Source organism: Anas acuta, chromosome 1 (genome assembly GCF_963932015.1).
Source record: "Anas acuta chromosome 1, bAnaAcu1.1, whole genome shotgun sequence".
NCBI classification, from domain to species: Eukaryota; Metazoa; Chordata; class Aves; order Anseriformes; family Anatidae; genus Anas; species Anas acuta.
The window spans coordinates 173,903,849-173,928,477 of NC_088979.1; the positions used below are offsets into that span (position 1 = coordinate 173,903,849).

The window sequence follows — 24,629 nt, forward strand, 5'->3', positions numbered from 1 at the left end:
ACGAGTTGTGAGACATTAAACTTGTCAGAAAAAAGAAGCAAAATGCATGGATAATCGGTGTCTACTGGGAGTATTAGGTCTTCAGATGACTGAATCATGAAATGCTAAAAAAAAATAACCACTGATGGATTAGGGTCTGACATTAATTTCTGTGCTGACAATTGACCCTTGCATCTGATCAAACTCCCTACCTGGAAAGTCCTCTAAGGCTCTGCGTCTGTTCTATGATGGGTGTTGATTTCTTTAGTTTCTTTCATCCCTTCAACAGCCTTTGCATTTTAAATTGAATTGGTCTTGCTGAAGAAATGGCTTGAGCCTCAGTGAAGGAGGCAGCTAGGAATCAGTGAGGGGTACCAAGAAGCAGCAATAAGGCTGCAGGAAACTGGCTAAGCAGGTATTAATCATGGAATCATTAAGGTTGGCAAAGACCTCTGAGATCATCTGGTCTAACCAATGTCACCCACTAAACCATGTCCCTAAGTGCCATGTCCAACCTTTCCTTGAACACCCCCAGGGACGGTGGGCTGCATACGGAAGATTTTTGCTGTACTTTTTGGTGTGTTCTCTCATAAGGGCTGTGTTTTATTCTGATCTTGCATTTTACCCATTTTTGCACCAAGCCGTGCCTACAGGATGAATCAGAAGGAAGAAGTGCTTTGCACAGACTTTAGTGCCACTTCAGTTTTTTGGGAAAAGTCCAAACATGAGGAAAAACACAGCCTGTTCTCTTTCAAGTTAGTTCAGTTATTCCTTACCTCATATTAGATTATGTGTATGCAGCTTTCAGATGGGATGTTTAGAATGTTTTTGAATGGGTTCATTGATTCTAGGTATAGTCTTAGCTACTTAGGCTCAAGAACTTAGGACAGGAAGGAAATTGGCACTGAGATTTCCCTGGCCAGGAGCAGGGGAGATGCCATCCGTAACCAGCGCTGGAAATCTCCAGTTCCAGAGCACCACAGAAGCATGAGTAATGGATACAAGAGGAAATACTGGCTGCTTTAACAGATGAGATACACTGCCTTGGCTTTAAAAAGTGTCTTTTTTTTTTCCTTCCTTAACCAAAAGTGGTTTATTCTATGTTGAAGGTAGGCGAGCTGAAACTAGTATGAAGAATCAAATCATGTAGGTACTTGTCCAAAGGTTATTAATATCACATATTAGCCAGAACATTCAGTAAATGGAGATGGAGGCTTACTTCAAGTACATGAACCCATCAGGTTTTTTTTCATGGCTTACTGATCAACTAGGACAAAGAAAAAATATGCTTTGAATGCAGGGGAGAGGGAAGAACATGAGGGCAAACACTGATTTCATGTAAAATGATAAAAAGGAAATGAAAGCTATGCTTTATTGCAACTTTATCGTGACCATCTGGGCTGTGTTTAAAAGAAAAAAATCACACAACTGCTTTTCAATTTCTCATGTTTTGGATACAGTTTAACTCTTCTCTCTTTCTCCTTTCATCAGAAAAATGAGTGGTGGCTTGGCACCAAGCAAAAGCACCGTGTATGTGTCCAATTTACCCTTTGCTCTGACCAACAACGATCTATACAGGGTAAGTTTTTAAGAACACTACTGTTCAGACTAAACTGATTGACAACAGTTTGGAGTGCAAATATAATATTGATGTACGTCTCTTAGAAGAGTTTGTCTTGATAAATTTGTTACCAATGGCATGGAATTGTCTGTTGTTAAATCTTTCTATTTTGTTCTGTTTTTCAGATTTTTTCAAAGTATGGGAAAGTTGTCAAGTAAGTGATCTGATGTGGCCTGCTATTTTTGTAGCTTTCTTAAATATTTAATGTCTTTGATTCACTGGCATGTCTTGTGCTTTTTATAATTTAAGCCTTAAATGTGTAACTATTGCAGGCCTGTTCATTTTTAATAAAGTATAAATTTAACAGCTGGGAGTTCTTGCAGTTGCACACACGCTGTAGGAATATTTGTCTTGCAGACGAGTGCTGTTTTGTTAACAGCTTCTCAAGAGCAAGTACAATGCTACTGTGTACCAGAGATCTTTTCTCTCAAGTAGTTGAAGCAATATTCTTCTAGTCAGTGTTGTTCTCTTTCCTTCACCTCAGCCACAGGTGAATACTTGTAAGAGTGGGAGGTTTTAAATACATGAAAGAGATGTCACAGATCCCACAGCCAGTTCCCGTTATTGCAACATACAGTTCCTGTTTGTGGTTCCAGGGGGATTTGTTATTGTTACTGTTTAGTGCTACATTTAAGATCAGACATAAAGCTGGATAATAACTACTCTTAATATGTGGGATATTCATGAAAGATTATTGTGAATACCCGTCTATGTGTTGAAATGATAGAAATAAATGTCATGGTAAGGAATAAGCTTTTTTTTTTATATGTTTGTTTGGTTGTTTGTTTGTTTTTGGTTGTTTTTTTTTAGCTGCTCAGAATAACAAAACTGTAGACTTCAGTCTTCAATCAAGTAAATATCTGCTGTAACCTCTGGTGGCCACTGTAATGATTTCTGATATTTAGAGCTAAGTTCAAAGTTTTTGAAGTCGCCACGGGGTGTTTCAGGTGACAAAATAGCAGGAAATGCCAGTCAGACCACAACTTCAGGAAAACATGCATGAGAGGAAAAACACTTACGTAGGGTTCTGACAGACGCAGTGACCAGTGAAACAGGGCAGCTTCACTCTTTGTTTGCAGGCTGGGGGTATCTGACCTGTTTTAGTTCATCGCTGAAATACTAATTTAGAAAAATCACAAGCCAAAGGTTGTAGTATCATTGGTGCTTAATAGCTGTTGACAGACCTGTTCTCCATAAATTGGTTGCTTTTGACTTCCCTTTTGACAATCCTTTGGTAAGGAGCTCCACAATCTAAATGTACCTGTGCTCTGTGTGTGTAGGGAGTTGGGGTCTTCTACCTTGGCTGTTGAACTTGTTTGGATAGGAAGATGGGAATTGCATGAAGTATTGACTGCATAATACATTGCTTACTTTAAAGGTGTTATAGCTGCATGCATTCTCTTTTTCATTATCAGTAGTTTCTAGTGTTTTATTTGCTTGTTTTGGCTACCATACACCACAGAAATGGTGTTTTCAGATGCCTGTGCTGAAGAAATCCTGTGCTGCGTGCTTTATGAAAGTCAATGATTTAGAACTTGCTACTCTGCATAGTTGCTGTTTTCCTTAACCTGTACCTTATTTCACAAAAAAACTCAGTTATTGATTCCTAATTTTTCTTGACATTTTGTCTAGTAACTGCCAGATTAAACCAAGTGCAGACTCACAGAATACCATGTGTATACGATACTACCACGACTACTTTTGTATTTAGCAAAATTTGTTACATAATTCTTTGCAAGCTCACCTGACTCTGAACAGTGCAGGTGCTGTGGAAGACTACTGGTGTTCCCATTTCACCGTGAAACCTGATCCTTGTTAGCCGCAGTTTCCTATTCCTAACTAGTTATTAATTCCTAAGAAAATTTTGTTCAAATATTAGCTTGATTTCTGGAGATTCTTCTGCTCTATGATTAAAGTCAGTTTAAACAAGCTTTAATGGGTTTTTCTTGAGGTGTGACTGGACTCAGCAAAATCATGCTGACTTTTCTTCTTCCTTACTACATTTCTCGTCCCAATATATCCTCTTATGACTTTAACTCATTTGCTGAGGTTTCATGCAAACTCATTCTTCCTCCAGTGGCAGATATAGGAAGGAGTCTATTCTCTTAGTTTTTAATGTGTGCTTTTATTTTTACATACCTGCGGACTGCCATCCTGTTTCCCACTGATGTTTTCTAGGACAGAATACAACTGACCTAAGATTGAAAGGACTGAGGTTGGGTGGGTTCTTTACCTCTAGTCATTCTGTGGATTTTACTGGGTAAAAATCTTTATTAAATTTCCAGATGTGCTACCACAGCTGTTGTTTTTAAGGTTACTTCATGTCGTGTAAAATAACACGTGCATCCATAACCTTCTTGGACTCTAGTTGGAGATACTTATAGAACAATACAGTGAAATACCTTAGCTGGTTAGTCCTACAGAGAAGTACAACTCTGTTTGGATGCAGTTCAGTACACTGCATTTTCAGCAATTACAGCAATGGTCAAGATTGGTCCCAGATTTTTAAGTTCACCTCCAGTGAGTGTTGTTCCCTCCGGGTTACGTTGTCTACAAATGGAATGTGTTCTCCTTTCTTCAAGTTGTTCAAGAAATAAGCATGATACTGGACTGGAATGATGTCAAAAGACTCCATGTACTTTTTTTAGATAACCTCTGCTGTACCTCCAAGCACAGGCCCTGGTTAGCTGTTCCTTAGAATTTCTTTTTAATGAGCCTTTCCATAGTTACTTATACTTTATTTTCTTTTGGCTATATAGCAAACTAAGATCCCACTGAGATCTTTCTAGAAAAAATGTCTCTAAAACAATTTAAGCATACCAATAATGTGGTTATATGTTTTCAGAGTTACTATTATGAAAGACAAAGACACCAGGAAGAGCAAAGGAGTTGCCTTTATTTTGTTTTTGGATAAAGAATCTGCACAAAACTGTTCTCGGGCACTTAATAACAAACAGGTAAGTTATGGAAAGTTGTTATGACAGGAAGGTTGGGTTTACAATTCCGAAGTATTTACTTTTTTTTTCTATTTTCTGTAGCTGTTTGGAAGAGTAATAAAAGCAAGTATTGCCATTGATAATGGGAGAGCAGCAGAATTCATTCGCAGGCGCAACTACTTTGATAAGTCAAAGTGTTATGAATGTGGGGTGAGTAAAACCAACAGTAAAGCAACATACTCCATCTTTCAACTTTCAGCTTATTTGTTCTGTTTTGCCATTACTAATCCTACCCATGGCATTAAATACGTTTTGCTGTTGATATTGTCAACTTGCAGAGCAGTTGTACCATTTTCAAGAATGATAGTACTCTTTTTGCATTTTATTTGGGATTTTTGGGGTGGAGAAAAATGTCTTTATAATACTTGCTTAACATGCTGATGAGCAGACAGAGCTGAGTAGTAGTATGATGCTGTTTGAGAAGGAAAACCCCTTAATTTTCTCTTCAAAATACCTGGTTTTTCTCTACCTTTGGAAATAATAAATGTTGGATACAGCTCTTTTTACACGGAACAAGTGTTCTTTGAGTTTCAGGCAACTCCTCGTTTCTCCTGAACACAATAACATAGGCATTTGAGATTTGGATTTTATTTAACATCAAAGGCAAACTTGATTTATATTCATAACATTTTTGAGAGCAAATATGTTGACTCAGACATATTTCTTAAACTGCTAATGCTGAGGTTTATATCTTGTCTTGAACATAAACCATGCTGTAGCGTATTCCGATGTTGCAGCAGCCAAAGAAAATTTGCTTTACTCTTAGCTTGTTCTGTATTTGCAGTTAAACATGCATATCACCACCGATCTCTTTGTTTCCATGGCAAGCTAATAAAGAAGAGTTTGTCTTCTGTGTGCTTATTCAGCATTCCATTTATCTTGTTAATTGTTTCCATTTTTTTTTCCCGTGAACTGTCTTCCATTAACTTCCCTCATGATATGTTTCAACGTGTAGTGGTTGGAAATGATTTTTGTTAACTAATATTTCTTTTTCTACAAGGAAGCAGGACACTTAAGTTATGCTTGTCCTAAAAATATGCTGGGAGAGCGGGAGCCACCAAAGAAAAAAGAAAAGAAGAAGAGAAAGAAAGTAGTTGAACCAGAAGAAATGTATGTACATTTATTTCCATATCAGTACTTCACTTGAGCAGTTTTTTCATACCAAACACTTAAAAAGATCTCTGTATTTTTGTCTCTCTGCACAACGAAGTGAGGAAGAGGAAGAAAGTGAAGAGGAAGGAGAAGACCCTGCTCTAGACAGCCTCAGCCAGGCCATAGCTGTCCAGGTACAAAATTGAAGTATTGCATATTTATTTCTAAGTGGAACTTCTCTCAAGCTTCTTCTGAAAAACAATCTTATAGTCTCTAAGATACACTTTTAGATCTGTCTGTTCTGTAGCACTTAGGGCACTCTTGCCAGATGATAGCTGGTGACTATAGTTGGGTTCTTCATATTACAGGCATGTTCAGTCCTTTTTTTTGTTTTAATGCTTCACTATTGCTGTGTTTTTAAATTGCACTTCTTTCTTTCAAGCTTCTTTGCTGCTTAGTTCCCTGTCATCTCTGCTGTGATGTTCCATTAGGTTTTTGATCCACAAATCCCTCTTTATTCTGATAACTGAGCATCTGGAAAAACAGTTATGCATAAATGAACAGGTACATCCTCTGCTCTCACTCACTAGAATGTCCTTGAACAACACCTATTTCTGGAGCGCTTCCTTTGCCTAATACAGCCTATTGCTGTCTGTGATGGAACTTTCCTCTCAAAACGTATTTATTCCAGTTTTTGTTATGTAGATAGGTAGTCTGACAGCTATATTACTGTCTTCTTCAATACTTCTTTACAGGCTTTCACTTCACTACACATAGCAAGCCTGAACTGATGTTCAGATTTCATGGCTCCCCAGTCCCCAGCTGTTCCTTGCATACCCCCACTGCCTAAAAACTCGTAAGAGTTTTTAAGATAACTTTGTCCTGAATATGACTTTACTTCAGGTAAGTCATATTCATAGTCTGAAACAAAAATGATGCAAATATGCACGATTATTCCCTGCACCCACATCCCAAAGAAACTCCACAATTACAAATAAAACCTCTAAATGTAAAGAAAGCAGGAAATATTCCAATTTTTCTCACAATCAAAAGATTTTAAGTGGGATAGCATGCTTCCTAGTAAAAATAGGAAACATCTATTTCAACCTTTAGTTGAATAACCTTCATATCTCTGAAGACATTCATTCTATGAATAAGTGACTGCAAAAGGCGACAGATGGAAGACTTCTTAGTGGAACAAAGCTGACTCAAAAATGTCAACTTCAAATTCATTGCATCCTTTGCTTGAAATCTCAGCTACTTTATAGTTCTGTAAGTTTACTGTGTGTGTACAGTTCATCTCTTTGAAAACAGAGGGTACTCTGTGTGGTCTGCATCGGTGCAAAAGACTTTTACCATCAGCATGTAAGAGCTACTTTCAGAAATGTTTTTTAGTGCGTTCAGCACACAGTTTATCTGGAAATGGAGTTGAAGCCTCTGAATTCTTTAACTCGTTAAATAATTCAAAGCCAATTAGTAATTAAGATGCATTACCAATAACAATGCTAATTTTTTTAATACTAACACTTCTTCCATTGTAGCAAGCCAAAATTGAGGAAGAACAACAAAGATGGACACAGACTGCAGGGGAATCTTCCATTTCAGATGACTCAAAACGTCCACGGATTAAGAAAAGTGCTTATTTCAGTGATGAGGAAGAACTTAGTGATTAAAATAATATTGTTTTATATGCATATATATAATATATACAGTGTACATTTTGTAAAGTGCAACAAAGTTATCTGTAATACATGTTTTTCTTGGTGTTGAAGACACTGAAAATCATGTTGCAGTTCTACCCTCCCAGCTGAACCTCCCGTTTTTTGATCTCTCTCTCTTTTTCTCTCCCTTCCCCTAACTCCCTTTCTGCCCTCAAGGCAGCTTTTTACAAAAGTGATGTGTTTCTATGCTTAAATCCAGAAAAATATCAGGGCGAATGCTTCCTGAAGGTAGTACCTAGACCTGAAATGGGAGTAAAATCTTACATTAGAGGAGTTCTTAAGAGTTTTCCTAAGAGGACTTCCTCTTAGATGACTGCTAGCACCTCTGATGCTTTATTAGTCTGTTTATTGTCTCTTTGGAAGCAGTTCTTTAATAGCGTATGAATAATCTTGCACTATCTCTCTGCCTAGGGTTGAATTTCATCCTTAACTGCTGTACTAGCCTTTTAATTCTTCGTGCAGTAATATAATAAATCCCTGTTACATAAATTTGGTCTGTGAAATCATTTTAAACAGTATCTCTGTTTTCCAAAATTATATTAAGATGCTCTTCTGTTTTATGTACGGTTTTAGTAATTTGCTGTACATTTCTTTATTATTTTGTAGCCTATATTTAATGTAGACTTTGTAGGAGATACAAATTAGAAGTGATATGGTGGTGATATGGTGATTAGGTCACTCCTAAAATCTTAATTTATTTTTTTTTAAAGAATAATAGTTCTGTTGCTCTTGAATTAAAAACAAGAATGGCCATATGTTTTAAAAATGGGTGTGTCCATATGCTTTGATATTCTCTAATCTGATATTTAAAGCCTCCCACAGTGACAGGGGCTTACGCTGAGCTGTTTGTTCCTCCTGACAGCAGTTTGCGTGCCTACCATGGTAGTTTTAAATATACTTGTATCAAGCATGGATCTCAGTGCTATCTAATATTCTTAGGCATCTGAATCTGCTGCAAAACCCAAAGGGCACAAAGTTCCCTCTGTGCCTGAAAAGCAGCTTTAATGTATACTTGGAACTGTCAGAGTCTGTAAGTGAGGTGTGTTGGTGCCCATTTCTCACCTAAAGCTGTTCCAGTCTTTTAAATAGGATGTCCATGTGTAAATCTCTGTAGGATTCTAGTCACCTTCCTGTGACTACATCTAAAAAGCCACATAGATGCATCAGGATCAGTCCAGAGCCCTGCTCAAGCGATCACTCCCAAAAACACAGACACATGGTGATGGCAGTAACCTTTTTATATTCGCCACTTTGTGTAGTCAAACTTCTCATTTTTAGGAGACACAATATAAAACACATTCACACTTTCACACTTGGAAAAAGAGACCATCTGGCCTCTGTTTCTATTTTCAGCTCTTCTTGTTGCTCATCAGGACTTGGTTTTCTTCCAAATATAGAAAATGTAAATCCAAATATACCATTACATATTTTTAGCTAATGCCAATTTACATTCAAATATATAGCGGACTATTTTAGTATGTGCAAACAAACAAGCCACACATGCGTACACCCTTTAAGCAAATATAAAGCAGCTACATTCAGAAGGTCATCCTAGGGTCTTCTGCTGATAGAGAAGTTCAGAAATGAGAATAAGGTAATCAAATAAAAGATTTGTCTGCACAAGGTGTACAGTCTATGGAGGTGGGAAAAATATTGGGCTTTATGCTTAGAAAGGTCTTGGACTTCACAGTCCTGGGAGTGTTTTTAAGACTTATTTTGTGACTTTCTGCTGAAAGCACAAAATATTCAGGATGGTTAAATCTGAAGCTTCCTTTACAGAATTTTAGAAAGATCTCTTGATGCTAAGTACTGAAGTGGTGCTGAAGTGGCAGGTGCAACTTAATGTTAACAAATGCAGATAGCTGCACATCATGTTTAATAATGAAAGCTATAATAGTTCAGATTGTGGAGTTCTAAGCTCTGCTAATGAAAAAAAAAATTGCTGCTATCTTGATTCTTTCTAAATGGTAATCTACAGCCAAACTGTAGACAAAAAAATAATAATAATAATAATTTGGGGAAAAAAGAAGAAATGGAGAGTAAAACAAATCAAAAAAACATACTGTGCCGCTACTAAAAATCAGGGTGTGTGTACTTCTCCAATACTATGTTCAATGCTGTTTTGCAAAAAATATAGAAAACCAAAGCATGGCAAAGGACCAGGCTGACATTGTCCATAACTTTGATTTGGGAATGTTTGATGGCTTGCAAGAGTTATGCAGTCAATGAAGTGATCAGGCAGCGAGTTCCAACAAACTTATTTCATTACTCTCTGCAATCTAGTAATGGATTTCATTGCTGTGGGACTTTTTCAGGGTCATAAGCTTAAAAGGATTAGACTTATACGTAGAAGGTGATAGTTACTCAAAATTGTTAGCTTAACTGCAGTCTCCACTCAGAAATATCCTAAATGACTGACTACCTGTCACTATAAAATAGAGAGAGAGATTAACAGCCTAGGAGTGCTTTATTCTTACATACTTTTCCGTTGTTTCCTATTTGCTACTGGTCCCTTGTCAGAAAGAATAAACCAAAACTGACCTTTGTTCTGACCTAATACAGTACTTTTTCAGGAGTTCCAGTGGCTGAAGCACATTAATATATCTTTCTGCTCTGCAGCTTCGGCCTCACCACTTTCCCCATAGGATTTGCTTTTGTCAGCATGAAGCGGTAGCTCAGGCCAGGCTATTATAACTGACCCGGTGTCATTGCTGCACGCTCTTTTGTTCCAGGCATAAAGTCACTTGAAGAGTCAGGTGCCATCAGAAAAGAAACAGATAAAAATGAGCCTGCTTCTGTGCAGAATTGGTATCTAAAATTCCTTACCTTAAATCATCTTTCTTAAACAGTTTTCTTAACTCCATTTGAACCTTTATTGATTAGCAGTTATTACAGTTCTGGGCTTGGAGTTGGAGTGTAGAAGAAAGCATCTGGTGCCTAAAACAGGACCTAGAGTGTTTTAGGTCCTGGAGGAGTGGGATTTTTTCTCTTTGGTCTCACAAATTATTTTAAGTTTTATACTTTTTTGGCAAGATGATGAAGCATGTCTACGTGAGAAATTCAGAATGCTAACATTCGATAACCATTAAGTTAGACAGCATGAGTACCAGTTCTGCTTGCTTAAGTCCAAAATTGTGTTCTGGAGCAACACCTGATGCAGCTGCCTCATTCTGGAAAAGGGCCAACACTTGTCAGCTTAGTCCCTTTTTGAGCTTTGAACATCCCAGCATTTGCCCGTTCATACAGAAGCTCACCTAGCTTCAGGTTTCCATCTGAGCCTGATCAGAGTTAAGAAGCTAGTTAGAGCATCAGCTAGGCTCCTAACTTAGGTCAGGCCAATGGGATACAAATATTTTTCAAAATCTGAGGGATAGAGTGGTTCCTTGGTCATAGTTTGGTATCTTAAAGCAGCATCTCAGGAAGCAGAAAACAGTTGCATGGCTCTGGGCCAGCCAGATGAAGCGATGTAGGCATATTATTAAGTGAAGAACAAAAAGTGCCTCGTAGCACACCTTCCTGTCACTGTGAGAAAAAACACAGGGTTTTGTGGGTGGGTTGGTTTTTCTCTTTTCCTTTTTTAAGTACTTTGAGGACATAGCTTAGGCTAGTGAGCTGAGTGCTGGTTTTAGAGTATACATATTATGGCTATAATTATAAAGACAATGACATTAAGTGGCAGACTTTTTTTTTAATAATGTCAGAAGCTCTGGTCTTTCTGCAAACACCCACTTATTACATTTTATCTTTCATATTTTCGAAAGAGCTTGAAAATTGTTGAAATAATGCTTTCTGGGTCGGGGGCCCTCTTCCTGTCTATCAAATGGGCTAACCGCGTTGTGTCTCAAAAGCTACTGGAAGATGACTTTTATCTGTCCTTGGTGAAGAAGGGGCTGTGGAAGGGGGATAAGGATGATTAGCTTAACTGATTATAAATGGCATTGCTCAGTTTGTGCCTATGCAGCACTTGTTAAACCATTGCAGCTATGAGGCACTGGAGTAATGTAGTCCATGTTCAGCAGGCTCCCACTATGTGCTTGGCATATTCAGGTTACTACTCTCAGCAGAGCAATAGATGGGACTGTAAATATAAAGAACCATGTCTAGCTAAATAGGTGATGTCTGGAACAAATTGTAAACAGTTTATCTTTGGCTTCTGGGTCACCGTGTTCTCTAGGATAGCCTTTTGTTAATCTGCAGGGATGACTTACTGTAGCACGGGAAGGGGAGCTGTTCGTGCTCTTTTGGCTGTAGTCTTCTGATGCACAAAATATGGAACTGCTTAGAAAAGCTAGATGTAAAGCTTACGTGATATTTAAAAAAGGGATTTATTAGGTGCTTCTGTGAAAAATTAGAAGTACTGGTATAGAGACTTCTTAGATTCAGGTTTCCGTTCTGCTTGGCATTTGCAGTGTCAATATGATAATATTGAAATCCCAATTCCACCATTGCTCTTCTATAAAAATATTGCAGATACACTCTTCCAGATGTGTTATCTTAAAATAAGTGGTAACAGAAAGCTGATTGCCTTTTTAATTTGTATAGATTGCAAAACTGGATTTAGGTGTTTTTCTTAAAATGTTCTGTACTAAACAGCTTTGTTTATCTTGCAGATCATAACAGGGTGAAGATTTTTTTTTTCTTGTAGCTGTTGAAGCCAATATTAAAAAATACTACATTGTTCCTCCTTTAGAGAAAAAGGTGTAAACTGAAGGGTTTAGCTGCTGTCAGGGTAGATGACCTTGTTTCTTGTATCTACCTTGGTGCCTGCAAAAAGCAGCCTAGGAGGGATAAGCTGAGGAGATTCTGTATGTAGAAGAAAGGTGTATTTCTGAAGCTGAAGTATTGCACAGGTTTGTGAAATAACATTTTTTTCAGTGCCAGGGTAACCTTGACCCTTCTGTTCATTCAGACAGATGAGATGTGTGCTTATATATGTATTTAACAAATGCAGTAGGTAATCCAGCAGATAAAGAGTTACAGAAATTGTGGTAGTAAAATGTGATAAAAATGTGTGCAAAACACCTAACCGACCTGGATAGGCAACGTGGGTCACAGTGGCTTGAAGAAGTACCGCAGCTACTATTACGAGGATTTTCCTGTCTGATTAAAAGGGTTCTCCAGAGAATCAGGTGCAACTCTGAGATGACGAGTCCATCAAAGGCAACAGCCACAAGCCTCCTTAAAGATGAGCCGATCCATGAAAATTCAATTTTATCAATATGCAGCTAAAGAAAATTAGAAGGCATCTAAATTTAGATACTGCATCAAGCTTGGTGCAGTACAGCGAAGCTGTCACCGGGCTGCCGAAGTGAAGATGCATTATTGTGGCTGTGGGTGTGATGGCAGAGGGCATATACACGTTCTGTCCAGGGAACATGGGAAGGAAGGACCCAAAATACAACCAAAATGGATCTGAAGGGCTGTGTGGGTACGCTGTGAATTTCCAAAGCCCTGAACGTTGTTTTTAGAGTGAACGGACTAGAACTGTGTATATTACTTTGTGCTTAATTGAGGAATGAGTGTGTTACATCTGAAAATCATGAACCTTTCTGGAGGTACAAATCTGTAGTGATGCGCAAATGTCTGAGGAAGGGAGAGGAGCTGAAGGATGATGCAGTTCTACAAAGGACCACACTTGGGATGCCCTTGATGTGTGAATTTGATTAGATGGCAAAGAGCCATCTGCCCACGAAGCCTGGAGCCATGAGGGTGCATAAAAAATGAAATGACTTAGTAGCATATGGCAGCTCGGAAAGATGAGAACATGCAGTACGTGGATGCGATGGCTCTGAGTTCATGAACCATGTATCTGGAATGAGTGATTATAGTCCTTGAAATTATGTTCTTTCGAAGAAAGTTTTTGGAAGTACAACAGCTCGATTTATTTTCATCTGCTGCAGCATAGCGTTTCTGAGAAGTGTTTTTACTGTGGGAGGCTTTCACAGGAAAAGCTTAAATGAGGAAACTTAGTTAATTAAAATCTGGAGCATGGTTCTGCAGCAAGGGTGGGTTCTCTGCGAGTCCCATGCCTGCAGCATCCCAGCGAGTGCAGGGCCCCAGGGCATTATTCATGCTCATCTTTAATTTAGCTGAAGGTGCTGGAGAATGTCCAGGATCCTGTCCACACGCTGCACAATTTAGGTCAAGCCTACTACAGAGTGCGTGAGTTCAGGACAAAGCAGCCCTGGCAAAACTTTTTAACCTTTTTTTCACCCTTCTGTTCTTTGTGCTAGCTTGGCAGACTTTTTAACTCCACTGCACCCACGCTGGATGCTCGCTAAATAATCAAAAAGTGCAAGCTACAATATGGTATTACTATTCCTACCAGCATAATGCTGGTAAATATGGTATGGTGGTTTTGCTTGGGATTTCATATGAGTACAACCATTACTTAAACCTTTGGCAGCAGACGGGTTGGGAAGGCACTGAGCTCCCTGTCTGAATGCAGTAGGAGCACTGCACGCAGATGACTGCTCCTCCGAGGAAGGGGCAATCAGTAATTATTAAGCAACGGGCACTGGGGGGCAGGCAGGGAGAGGAATTAATAGGGCAAACATCCATCCCCAATGAGTGTGTATCAATTATGCTAAATATTTTCAGTTGCCTTTCTGCAGATTCCACTCTCAGCAGTTCTTTAGATGAGGATTCATGGTGGTTAAATGTACGTGGCACTCAAGGTGTAAATAGTAGGTGTAAATACTACTGCAGCGATTTGATGGCAGTTGTGCAGCTGTTCCAGAGGTACAACAAAAGCACCACATGGATTACATTAATGCAAATGGGACTGGCTACGTTTTCACACTTTCTTCATGCTTTAACTGGCTTTTCCTGGGGAGCAATGACACCTGTCTGTTAGTAGCAATATTTTTTGCATAGACATTGCATTTAAATAGATTCTGACAGAAGAGACTTAAATGCAGACAAGACAGTGGCTTTTTGGAAATGCAGAGGGCATATTTGGGATGGGAGAAAAGGATAGAGAACTTCAGAGGATCAAAAAAAAAAAAAAAAGAATTGGCAGATGAGATTGGGAGTATTGGTAGAAGAGAAATCAGCTTCAGAATAAGGGATAAAAGGGAGCAAAATAAGGTCAACCAAAACCCAACAACCACCATCGTCTTTAACATCAGTTCCCCTCCTCATTTAAAGAAGGCTTGTATAGGAAGTGAGTGATTTTCTGTATCACAGGGAAGCTTTGCTTTTCACATTCCCCTCTGAACTCAGTTATATGATTTTCTCAGGTGCTGAACTTCAAAGTAACATGAAAAAGGTGGATGCAAGACTCAGGGTGTTTTGTTGTTTTTGTCTGTTTTGATTGATTTTTTATTTTTTTTAAATAAAGCCAAGAATGACTTCTCAGTCCATCCTTCGCTTCACCAATTATTGTTCTAAGAGCTCTTTGGCCAATTAGCATCTTCCAGACCTAATGATGCTCCCGAAAACCAATATCTCTTAAACTTAAACCAGTATTTTGTAAACTCCTTGCACTCCTGCCAATCCTTCCCCCAGGGGATTTTTACTTCCAGGGACTTTCTCTGTTTTTTCCACCTGTCTGAATGACAGATTTCTGTCTCTATTCACTAGTCCAGGGATATGATTTCTGCTCAGGGCTTCTTCTTCGTTCATCACTTCCCATTTGTTCTTCTGTCTGTGATGGAGGTTTCCTCCTTAGGTTTCCAACTCTCACAAATGAACAGATTTCTGTTCTGGTTTGTTGATGTTGTTTGTTTTATTTTTGTTTCCTTTTAAATATGCAGACTTCAGATTGTTTTTGGGGTGTCTCATAACTACACTCTACCTGCAAGATGCTTTTTTTAAAAAAAAATAAATTGCTTTCCAGCTATGCCATTTATTTACTGATTCTGTCTAATTGATTTTCCACTTTTCTTTTCATTAACTTAATTTAATATCTAAATAAGGGCCTAGGTTTGCAACTAAAGGAGATTTTATTCATTCAGGTCCCTTCAGTCAGCTGCTAAAAATGTGAGAGGTTCAATTATCTTCTGTCACATTTAGCCCATCTATTTTTAAATTTTTAATTAACCAGAAAAATATAAAATGTTCAAAAAAAATGGACACAAGCCTAGCAGCTGAGATGAGCAACTAATAATAAAAGTTAATCCTATGTTTTGTTCTAAAATTTCTTGTATTAATAATGAATCAGGAACAAGAAATCCATTCTAAAATTTGCTGCCTGGAAATCTCCCTCTGCCGTCTCTGTTTCTCTCTCTTCTTGTAGTGTAATTGTTTCAGTTCCTTGTCATAATATGAATGAGTTAAATTGAATTCACTAAGATGATTAAAATATATATGGTCATCATTAACTGAATTATAGCAAAAAAACAAGCAATGAATCACACAGGCTAATGTTTGCTGCCATGTTTGATGACAGATGTATCATACTTAGGCTTCTGCTGGTGAGAGCAGCCAACAAACTACATTTCAAATGTCCAGACGTGTTCCTTGCGAGAACACTCAAGTACCAGTTTTATCCTTGCTTCCAGTCCGAGTGATGAATGTTGTTCATTGATTTTTAAAAAGATGCATTTCATGCCATAGTGTTATGATAGGCAGTATTTTTTGATGTTTCTCTCTTAAAAGGCTTATTAGCTAGCCCATTATTTTATTCTTTCTTTCTTCTTTTCCCCCTCCTTTTCAAGGGTATAAGAGATCACCATGGAAATCAGCTGATGTTTGGCAGAAAATTCTCATTTTAGAATAAGAGCTTTATTTCTAAAATAGAAAACAAAGTGGTGGGGAATTTCAGTATTATTCAATATATTTTACTTTGTTTAGAAATAAACATTAGCTGATTGTCCCTTTTAACAAGAATAAGAAAGCCAGCAGATGGTTATTCCATATTTTGATTCATATTTTTGGAGTTCCTTACTTAGGCTGTTCCCAAGTGTTCATATTTCTTACTAGTACCACTGCATCTGAATACTGATTTCAGGAAACTGCATTTCAACTCAAAGAAAAGAATCACAGGAGGGAACCGAGAGACTCAGAGGAGCCTCAGTAGACTGCTATCATTTACTTGGCATGAATGGTTTGTCAAGAAACAGGCAAGTCATATGAAGCAAACCAGCCACCTTGCTGAGGAGAAATCCCACATGACTGATCAGTCATTCTTACCAGTTTCCCAGCCTATTTTTCTCATCCAGAGGCTGTGGGTCAGGTTTCACTTAGTAAAAGTACCGCTGATCCTATTAATTTTCAAACAGTGTCATGACAGAATGGAAGCAGTAGGAGATGAGAACTCGCAGCTCATGGGAAGTAGTCAAAAGCAAATAAAAATAAAAATAATAAATAAATAAAAATAATAAATAAATAAACAGTTCCTTAAAGAAGCTGTGATAAAGGCATTATCATGAACGACCACGAAGAGGGATAAAATAAACGGTGAACTAAGAGCCCAACTTAACCAAATCATGAACTTGTCAACAGTGTTAAAACCGAAAAAGAAAAAAGGAACCTAGGTCAGCTTGCTAAGTGTGGTTAGAGGGATAGAAGCAAAATCAAAAGGTCAGCCAATTAAATGAGAAATAGTAATGAATTTTGTGTGAGTGACAAGGAAGCGGGAGTATATTCATGGGAAGTTTAACACCAGGGGGTCGCTCGGTCCATGCAGCAGAGATGTCAGACTCCTGGTGGAATCCATCTCCACTAGCAAAGTCAACTGCAGCACGAGCAACAGAGTATGCAAGCTGCATCTGGGAAAGAAGGGGTTAGGGAATACTTAGGTAGATGTTAGGTAGATGTTTTTAAAATGCCTGGGCCTCCCAGAGCACACAAAGACCCGAGGCAGTTTTTGCAGTTGTCTTTAAGAATTTGTGTTTGCAAACGTACACCCAAATTCTGTTTTAAAAAGTAATGGAGCAGAGGAATTTTAGACCTGTGGTTAAAGACAGTCTTGGAATACAGTTATTGAGTAAGGATGTGAAAAGTAAAAAAAAAAAAATCAATATAGACTGTAATGAGTCTGATGTCTTTCTATACAAGGGTATAGATTTTACAAGTGAAAGAGAGCTGCTAGATATTGTTTGACTTCATTAAGATGTGTGATATTGTGACATACTAACAGCATGGTCTAAATGCTACTGCTATAATCTGAGTAAAATTTATTTTGGCAAACCAGTCTCAGGAGCTCACAGACAAACTGCTGAGACGTATGGAGCAGGGTTCTGCAGAGGTCTGTCATAACTGCAGTATGTTCAGTGCTCTCTTTAAAACCGTGGATGGCAGAATGGGGAATCTGCTTGTAAAACTTATGAATAGTGAGCATCACGTAGGACACCAGCTGTCTTGGCTTTTCATCTGATACTGCTGAATATTGAATGGACATAAGAATAGCTCTTCCTTCCCTGGCTGTGCCTGATCTAATCAGTTACCTCCGATGACCTCTGCGAGTACCTTCTGCTTCTCCCCATGGTTCTTCCAGCCTGGCGCAGGCTCCTGCCCTCCTCTTGTCACTGTGACTGCATGAGCCGAAGTGACCTGTGCTCAGGGCTTGTGTGTCTTTGTCCTGAGGGGACGTCAGCAAGATGATCAGTAACTAAGCAGCAGCTCTACAGCAGAATATTTTAATAAAGGCTTTTCAGTTAAAAAATGTGACTTAACCCCCTAAACCTGGTTTCACATGCCTGACTATTTTTTCCTGGCCAATCTACATTTTTAGTAGAGTCTGTATCTCTTCCCAGAAAATGGTAGCTCCGGTAATGTTTGGTTCAGTAACTCTTTAATGTTTCAGGAAGAGATCCTTTAAATCTGGCTGCTTTTTTTTGTTTGTTTGTTTTTGTGTGTGTATGTGATTGCTTTTTGTTTGCCTGGGATTATTATTATTACTGAGATTACAGAATCACAGAAACACAGAATTGTCTAGGTTGGAAGAAACCTTCAAGATCACCTAGTCCAACCTCTGACCTAACACTAACCAGTCCTCCACTAAACCATATCCCTAAGCTCTACATCTAAACATCTTTTAAAGACCTCCGGGGATGGTGACTCAACCATTTCCCTGGGCAGTCCGTTCCAATGTCTAACAGCCCTTTTGGTAAAGAAGTTTTTCCTAATATCCAATCTAAACATCCCCTGGTGCAACTTTAGCCCATTCCCCCTCGTCCTGTGTCCAGGCACATGGGAGAATAGCCCAATCCCCACCTCGCTACAGCCTCCTATTAATTATAATTATTGTTAACAATTATTATTATTATTAATAACAGAAACAACAACAATCATCGTCATCATCATTATTTGATCTCTAGAGTCCCTGTCTGGCAAAACAAGATGCTCTTGTCTTTGGAGGCATGTTATAAGATCTTTAAAGCTAATAATCATCCTCTGTCTTTCAAGGTTATGTTGAAGCCTGGGGCCATAGACTTCTTCCTGCTGGTATTTCCCACAGCTCCCAACAAGCTCCATTACGCCTATAACTGTGGTGCTGCTCTAAGTATCAATAACCTCCCATCACTAACAAGGTCAAATACTGAATTTATAAAATACTTCAGTCTTCTTAGATTGAGGGCAATCCTACGTTAATCTGGGTTTATACTCCATTTCAGCAACAGCCTGGTGCTCTGGTGGAGCGGTGGGGGAGGCATCCCTTGCCAACGTAGTGAATGCCAAAACTGAAATACAAATTCCTGGGGCTCGGCTGAGTCCAACCCCTCCAGCCTGATGACATGGAGTTTAGCAGCATGTGGGGAAAAGAATAAGAAACGGACTCTTAAGCACAAATGAGTGACAAAATTGGAAAAAGGGCTCCTTAAATGTGTTTTTACACTTTAAGATTTCTTGTTAATTGGAAAGAGATTGGCTATGGGAGGCTATGGGACCATCACTTAATGAGGAGGTTATGGCAAGCAATTTCCATTAGACACCAAGAGACAGTAAACCTGGGTGAGGTGTTGGTCATGTTCATTACATTTCTTATCTAATTGTGCGATACTATCAAGCCCTACTCACTGGAAAACCAGCCACTCTCATTATGTATGGGATCATGGTGCTAAATAACAACGTGGTTAGATTAGAAGAGACAACGTTTTAACAATTTTGCAGCCTTCCCCTTATGTTTGCAGGGCAGTAAGATGAAAATTTCCAGGTCCTACTTTGATAGATCACAGCTTATAATTATAGTCACGTTGCATGGGAACGTGGGCACACTGCTGGCTAGATTAGAGAAAGAGACAGACAAGATCGAAACCTCCCTGTTATTTTTTTTTCCTCTCTTGAGTGTGCTAACATGTGCCTATTTTAGGCATTTTGATGAGAATGTTGTCATACTTTTTCTCCTCTCCTCACTTTTATAGCTCTGAAGGTTTTAGTTGTTCTGCTTTGTTTCACTTCTAATAAATTTCCCTTTTGTTTGACCCTTATCTATTTCCACCGCGTTCATCTGACTGTACAATATTCCTTTTCTTCCCTCACCAGCCCCAGCTCTCCACCCCCTCCGGTGCTGTCTCCACCTCCCTCCCTGGAGGCAGCCCCTGTCATTATCACCTCTCCTTCACTCCTCTCTTCCCTGACACGAGCGAGAAGCTCGATGACACACAGTTTCCTGCTTACAAGGAGGCTGTTCGTCGCCAGCATGCATTTATTTAATAACCCCCTCTCACAACGGCTTGCAGTTTATCGTGGAAATTAGGAGAACAAAGATCAAGCAGTGGTTCAAGGAGTGGTGAGGTAGAGCTGGGGGTTGACCTGCCATCTCTGGGTCTTGCTCATCATGGGCAGCAGCACCATGGATTAAAGGGTTGTGGGTCAGTCTGACACTTTAAACCAGACTTTTGAACCCCTTACACCAGATCAAAATATTGTAGCCAGAAAATGCAGAACACTGATCCAGTATAAAATCACCCCAGAAGGTTAACTCCTCCAAAACTGGGTTATGTTTTTGCTTACTGGCCTACGTATTTTCTTTCGACCTGTGTTTTACTGGACCTCTCACATCTGTCCATACGTCTTTTTTTTGGTCAGTTTTTTGCCTGCTTATGGCTGCTTTGCCCAGGACCAAAGGTGACTCCTCCAAATGTAGACATTTGTTCCTGTCATTCCTTTTCCTGCAGTTACTGCCACTGGGTCCCTGCAGCCATCACCTTGGGCTTTGCCTTACACCAGAGGTCCCCACTGCTATGGTAGCCAGCAGCACCACTGCCACCCATGCAGACCCCATTGAAGGCCATAGAAATGTCATTTGTGTTCAGTCCTATTTGCTGTGTTCCAAAGTAGATCCCAGAAGACATCTGCTAAGGCTCTGGGGAAAGGCTGGGCCGCAGTCCCTGACTGACAAAATGGCCACAGATAAGGAACACAGCACCAGTGCCTCGTGCTTGCTTAAGGAGAGGAATCAGAAGGACTGAGGCTAGTGGAGCATCTCACCAAGGCTTTGAAGAGGGCCTATAAAAAGACCAAGAATATCAATATATTGTGCAGTGCTGGGGGATTTCTTGGTTGTACCAGAATGAACTTGGCTGCAGTCAGTGTGGTAGTGAGGATGTAGCTCCTGAGTGCAGCAGGGGCCTGGTGGCACAGCCCCAGGCCTCCCTTCCCCTCCTCTGGAGAAGGGCATCTGTCTGCTATGGTGCTTCGCTTCCTCTTCATGGCAAGTGGTATTTCTGGGGCACGCTGGGGTTTCTGGAAGGGCTGTCCAGTCTCCTCAGCTCCTGCACCCTGACCCTTCTGTAGCAGAGATGCTCCCTTCTGCAAGCTCCCTGGTCCATCCCACCTCAGAAGCTTTGATCAAGACCACGTCCCATCCCCATCCCTTGGTGGCTGAAAGACAATTTCTAAGCACATTGTTTTTGCTTGTTTCTTCTCTCAAAACCTTTCCCACTGAACAGTTTTTAAAGTGATGGCAGACACGTTCACACATCTCACACACGCCTGGAGCTGTTTATTACCATCGAAAAATGTTTTGGCAGTGGATGGACACAGGGCCAACCTTGCTGCCCACCCTTTGTCAGTTTTCAGTGATCACATATATTTAACTCAAGTGATACTGGAACTAAGGTGACTGTTTTCTGGTGAACACAAAGCCTACTGAGACACCTTTGTGACCACAATGTGTTCTTGTGAATGACTTCTTTTAATTATGGTTTTAATTCCACCTGAAACGTAGTTTAGGTACCTTATGTCTGACTATTTACACAAAAGTAAGAACTGCACAGCTGACTTTTTAAAAAGCTACCCAGCATCCCCAGGTCCTTTCAATGTCTCACTAGAAAACATTTTATTTTCCAAAAAATACTGACCTCAGCTTAGAATCAGCCAGGCCTTTTCAAGATACTAAGCAAATGTATTTAGACAATGCAGACACAATAGTTGCCCACAGGAAGATTGACTGAAATGCTGTTTCCCAAGTCGTGTTGTGCTTATCCCTAACCTCCGAGGAGAGAGAGAGATGAAGAGAGATGTAGTTTCATCCACGTATCCTACTCCATACCTGTTATTACTCGTGACAACAGAAGCTGCAAGGGGAAAAACGCTGAATGTGCACTTCTAAGAGACGGATGCCCCGGAGCAAGAGAAACACAAAGCAGCTCCCACAGGAGAAGAATAGGATTAACAATCTTGATTGTTTTATAATGACCTCTGGTATGTTTTTCCTGTTATGAGGCAAAAAAGAGCTGTTTGCTACACATAAAAAGAAAAAAAATACATAGAACCTATCTGTGCTAAAAGGTAAAGAGTGGAGAATAAATAGGTTGGAAATTGAGAAGATGAATAGGGAAAGAGTCCTGCATGGATTTACCTAGGCATGCTTTAGCAATAGACTGAGGGAAAAAAAAAAAAAAAAAAAAAGTTTGAAGGAATTTTTAAATGTCTGTCATTTCTGAAGCATATATATTGTTTTAAATATTAAAGAAAACAGACTCCAGCTCCAAGCTGATGTCATGATTCCATGACAAGCCAATGGAAGCCAGACTCAAAAAAAAAAAAAAAAAAAAAAAAGGAGAAGAAGAAATATAAGTTATCTTATAATATTGTATTTTCCCCAGTATAGGGATTGTGGTCAAGATGTTCCTCACCAAGAGTTGTTCATGCTGTACATAATCTGTCAGAGCTGTGGGCTGCCACCAGAGATGGCAGCCTTCCTCCCTTTGTGTCCCCACTCCCACGTCTGTTCCTGTTCTCCTCCTTGCATCGTATCGAGGGATTATGCAACTTCAGGGTGAATCAGCTCCACTGATCCAACAGAAAATGAGTGTGTTTTTGATGGGAGTTTTCTCTCAGCTGACCCAAGAGAACTGACCTGGAGGTGGATGAGGAGGAAGGGGGAGGAAACTGGTGAGCGTGTGGGCAGTAACCCCTTTACTTCTGCCAGCATTAGCCAGAGCAACATTGCTGTCTGGCTGTCTTAGTCTCAAAACTGGAAAAGCACACAAGGAATGCTGTTCTCCATCAATATGCTGCTGGACCAACAGCAAAAATCTGGGGGAGGAGGAAGTGACAATAAAATGTAACAGGAGACACAGAGTTCTGAGGGCTTGTAATGCTAAAGCATATGGGTATTTGGAGCATGGGAAACCACTGTCTTGGATCTTTTTGGAGAGCAGGAGGAGCAGGACTCATGCATCTTCTGTAACCTAGTGACCGAGGAGAGTTTTCACTAAGAAAATTAAAGTCTCACTTAGCTTCAACGAAGAAATATTAATTGTTTTCTCTTTTGCTGCTATTCACATATTTGCTGTTGATCACAATCTAGCAGATGATGTGCTGTGAAAGGTGGAGGCAGCATAAAATGCCTTGCTGAATAATTGATCACCAGCCCTCCAGGCTATGTCCATGGATGAATGCATATGCCAGTTAGGATGACTGTGTCCCCAGTTAATGGTCTTAATTGACAAACACTTGATCTGAATTAAAATTGTATGTTTAAAGATGTCTTATTTATGTCAAAAGGGTTTTCATATTTTACAATTTTTCTTTTCTCGTGCATGTTTCTGATTAAATGCAGGCACCCTTAGACCCTTTTATTCTATGACATTGAGAAATGGGTGTCTTTTTTAAAAACAGTGGTGTAAATCTTGATCACACTAAATCAATCGGAAAGCTCCCACTCACCTTCCTGCTGTACTTTTCCATCCAGTGAGTGTTGCCACCAACGTGTTAGAGCTCTCGCATTTTCTTAGTAGGAATTAGGGGACCAAATAAAAGCCAACGTATCAGTGTCCTGCATCTCATCCACAAAGGCAACATGAAGAGTAGGAGGGATACTGAACCCTGCTGGGAGCAAAGAGCAGAGATTTCCCACCCTTAAGACCACTCTACAGATTTCTTAGCCCTTCACAAGAATCACAGGGATGTAATAAATTTTACCTGAAAATTGCTCTAATTCCTAAACACTCCAAAATTTTAATACCTGATGTTAAGCACATATTGTCTTCTGGAATTTATTTCAGACTCTGGAAGGGAAAATGAATCTGGAGAAAATAAGAGATGGAAAAAAGTCAGCATTTGTTGTGCCAAATGGTGTCACTCTATGTGAGCTCTTCTCTCCGCCTTCTGCCTCATCCCAGCTTCTTCATTGTTCCTGCTCCTGAAATGTGCTGGGTCTGGCTCTCAGAGGCCCTAGGCCATTCTCTTGCCTGCTGCCTTTGGGAGGATTAATAGTTACTTGGAGCCAGCTGCCTGGATTTTCTCCCCATGTGACTGTTCACACACTCACATCCAAACTCAGTCATATTTGTTTTACATTTGCTATGATAAGCGGATTTATTATTTCCTATATGAATTGTTAAACATGACCTTGTAAGTCCAAAGTTAACATGAATTGTAAAAGGAGATAAAATCAAAACTCATCATCAATCATTTTATTTTTCAGTCAGTTCAAAAGCATTTTTTTTACTCTTCTTTCAGGTCAGAACCTGGTGCAAAGTATATACAGGTGTGTCTACACACATCACACCTACTGCATGCAACCCTCTACATTCCAGGAATATTAATTGGGATATAAGGTCCAAGGTGAAGTTTTTGAACGTTAGGAAGTGGCAAGTTTAAGATCCCCTCACTGCTCCCTTTTCATCTGTATTCTGTGCAGAGCAAGGGAGAGATCCCATGGAGGAGCAATGCGTGCTGATACTGCATAATGCGCTTTGCACAGGGGGCCAAGTCAAGGTCGTATAGTTGGCTGTACCACTGGCTTTGCCTAACTTTTGGGTAGATGACTTTACTACCCATGTAATACCCTTCTTATATAGCTTAGTTTCTTTTTTACACAAA

The 24,629-nt window shown here is 39.6% G+C and overlaps 1 protein-coding gene across 4 annotated transcripts in view; it reads left to right on the forward strand.

Annotated features, from left to right (window-relative positions):
- The window catches only part of ZCRB1 (zinc finger CCHC-type and RNA binding motif containing 1), a 34,236-nt gene that overhangs the window by 2,500 nt on the left and 7,107 nt on the right, over positions 1 to 24,629 (forward strand). The window contains exons 2-8 of one of the 4 annotated variants that reach the window (XM_068669401.1): positions 1,471 to 1,558; positions 1,726 to 1,754; positions 4,446 to 4,557; positions 4,639 to 4,746; positions 5,597 to 5,706; positions 5,807 to 5,882; positions 7,230 to 7,898. In XM_068669401.1, the coding sequence (XP_068525502.1) occupies positions 1,475 to 1,558; positions 1,726 to 1,754; positions 4,446 to 4,557; positions 4,639 to 4,746; positions 5,597 to 5,706; positions 5,807 to 5,882; positions 7,230 to 7,361 (651 nt within the window). In that variant the 5' untranslated portion in view covers positions 1,471 to 1,474 and the 3' untranslated portion in view covers positions 7,362 to 7,898. Of the gene's footprint in view, positions 1 to 1,470; positions 1,559 to 1,725; positions 1,755 to 1,819; positions 4,011 to 4,415; positions 4,558 to 4,638; positions 4,747 to 5,596; positions 5,707 to 5,806; positions 5,883 to 7,229; positions 7,899 to 24,629 lie in introns of those variants that run through there. The other 3 variants (XM_068669400.1, XM_068669402.1, XM_068669403.1) reach the window with 3 other exon arrangements.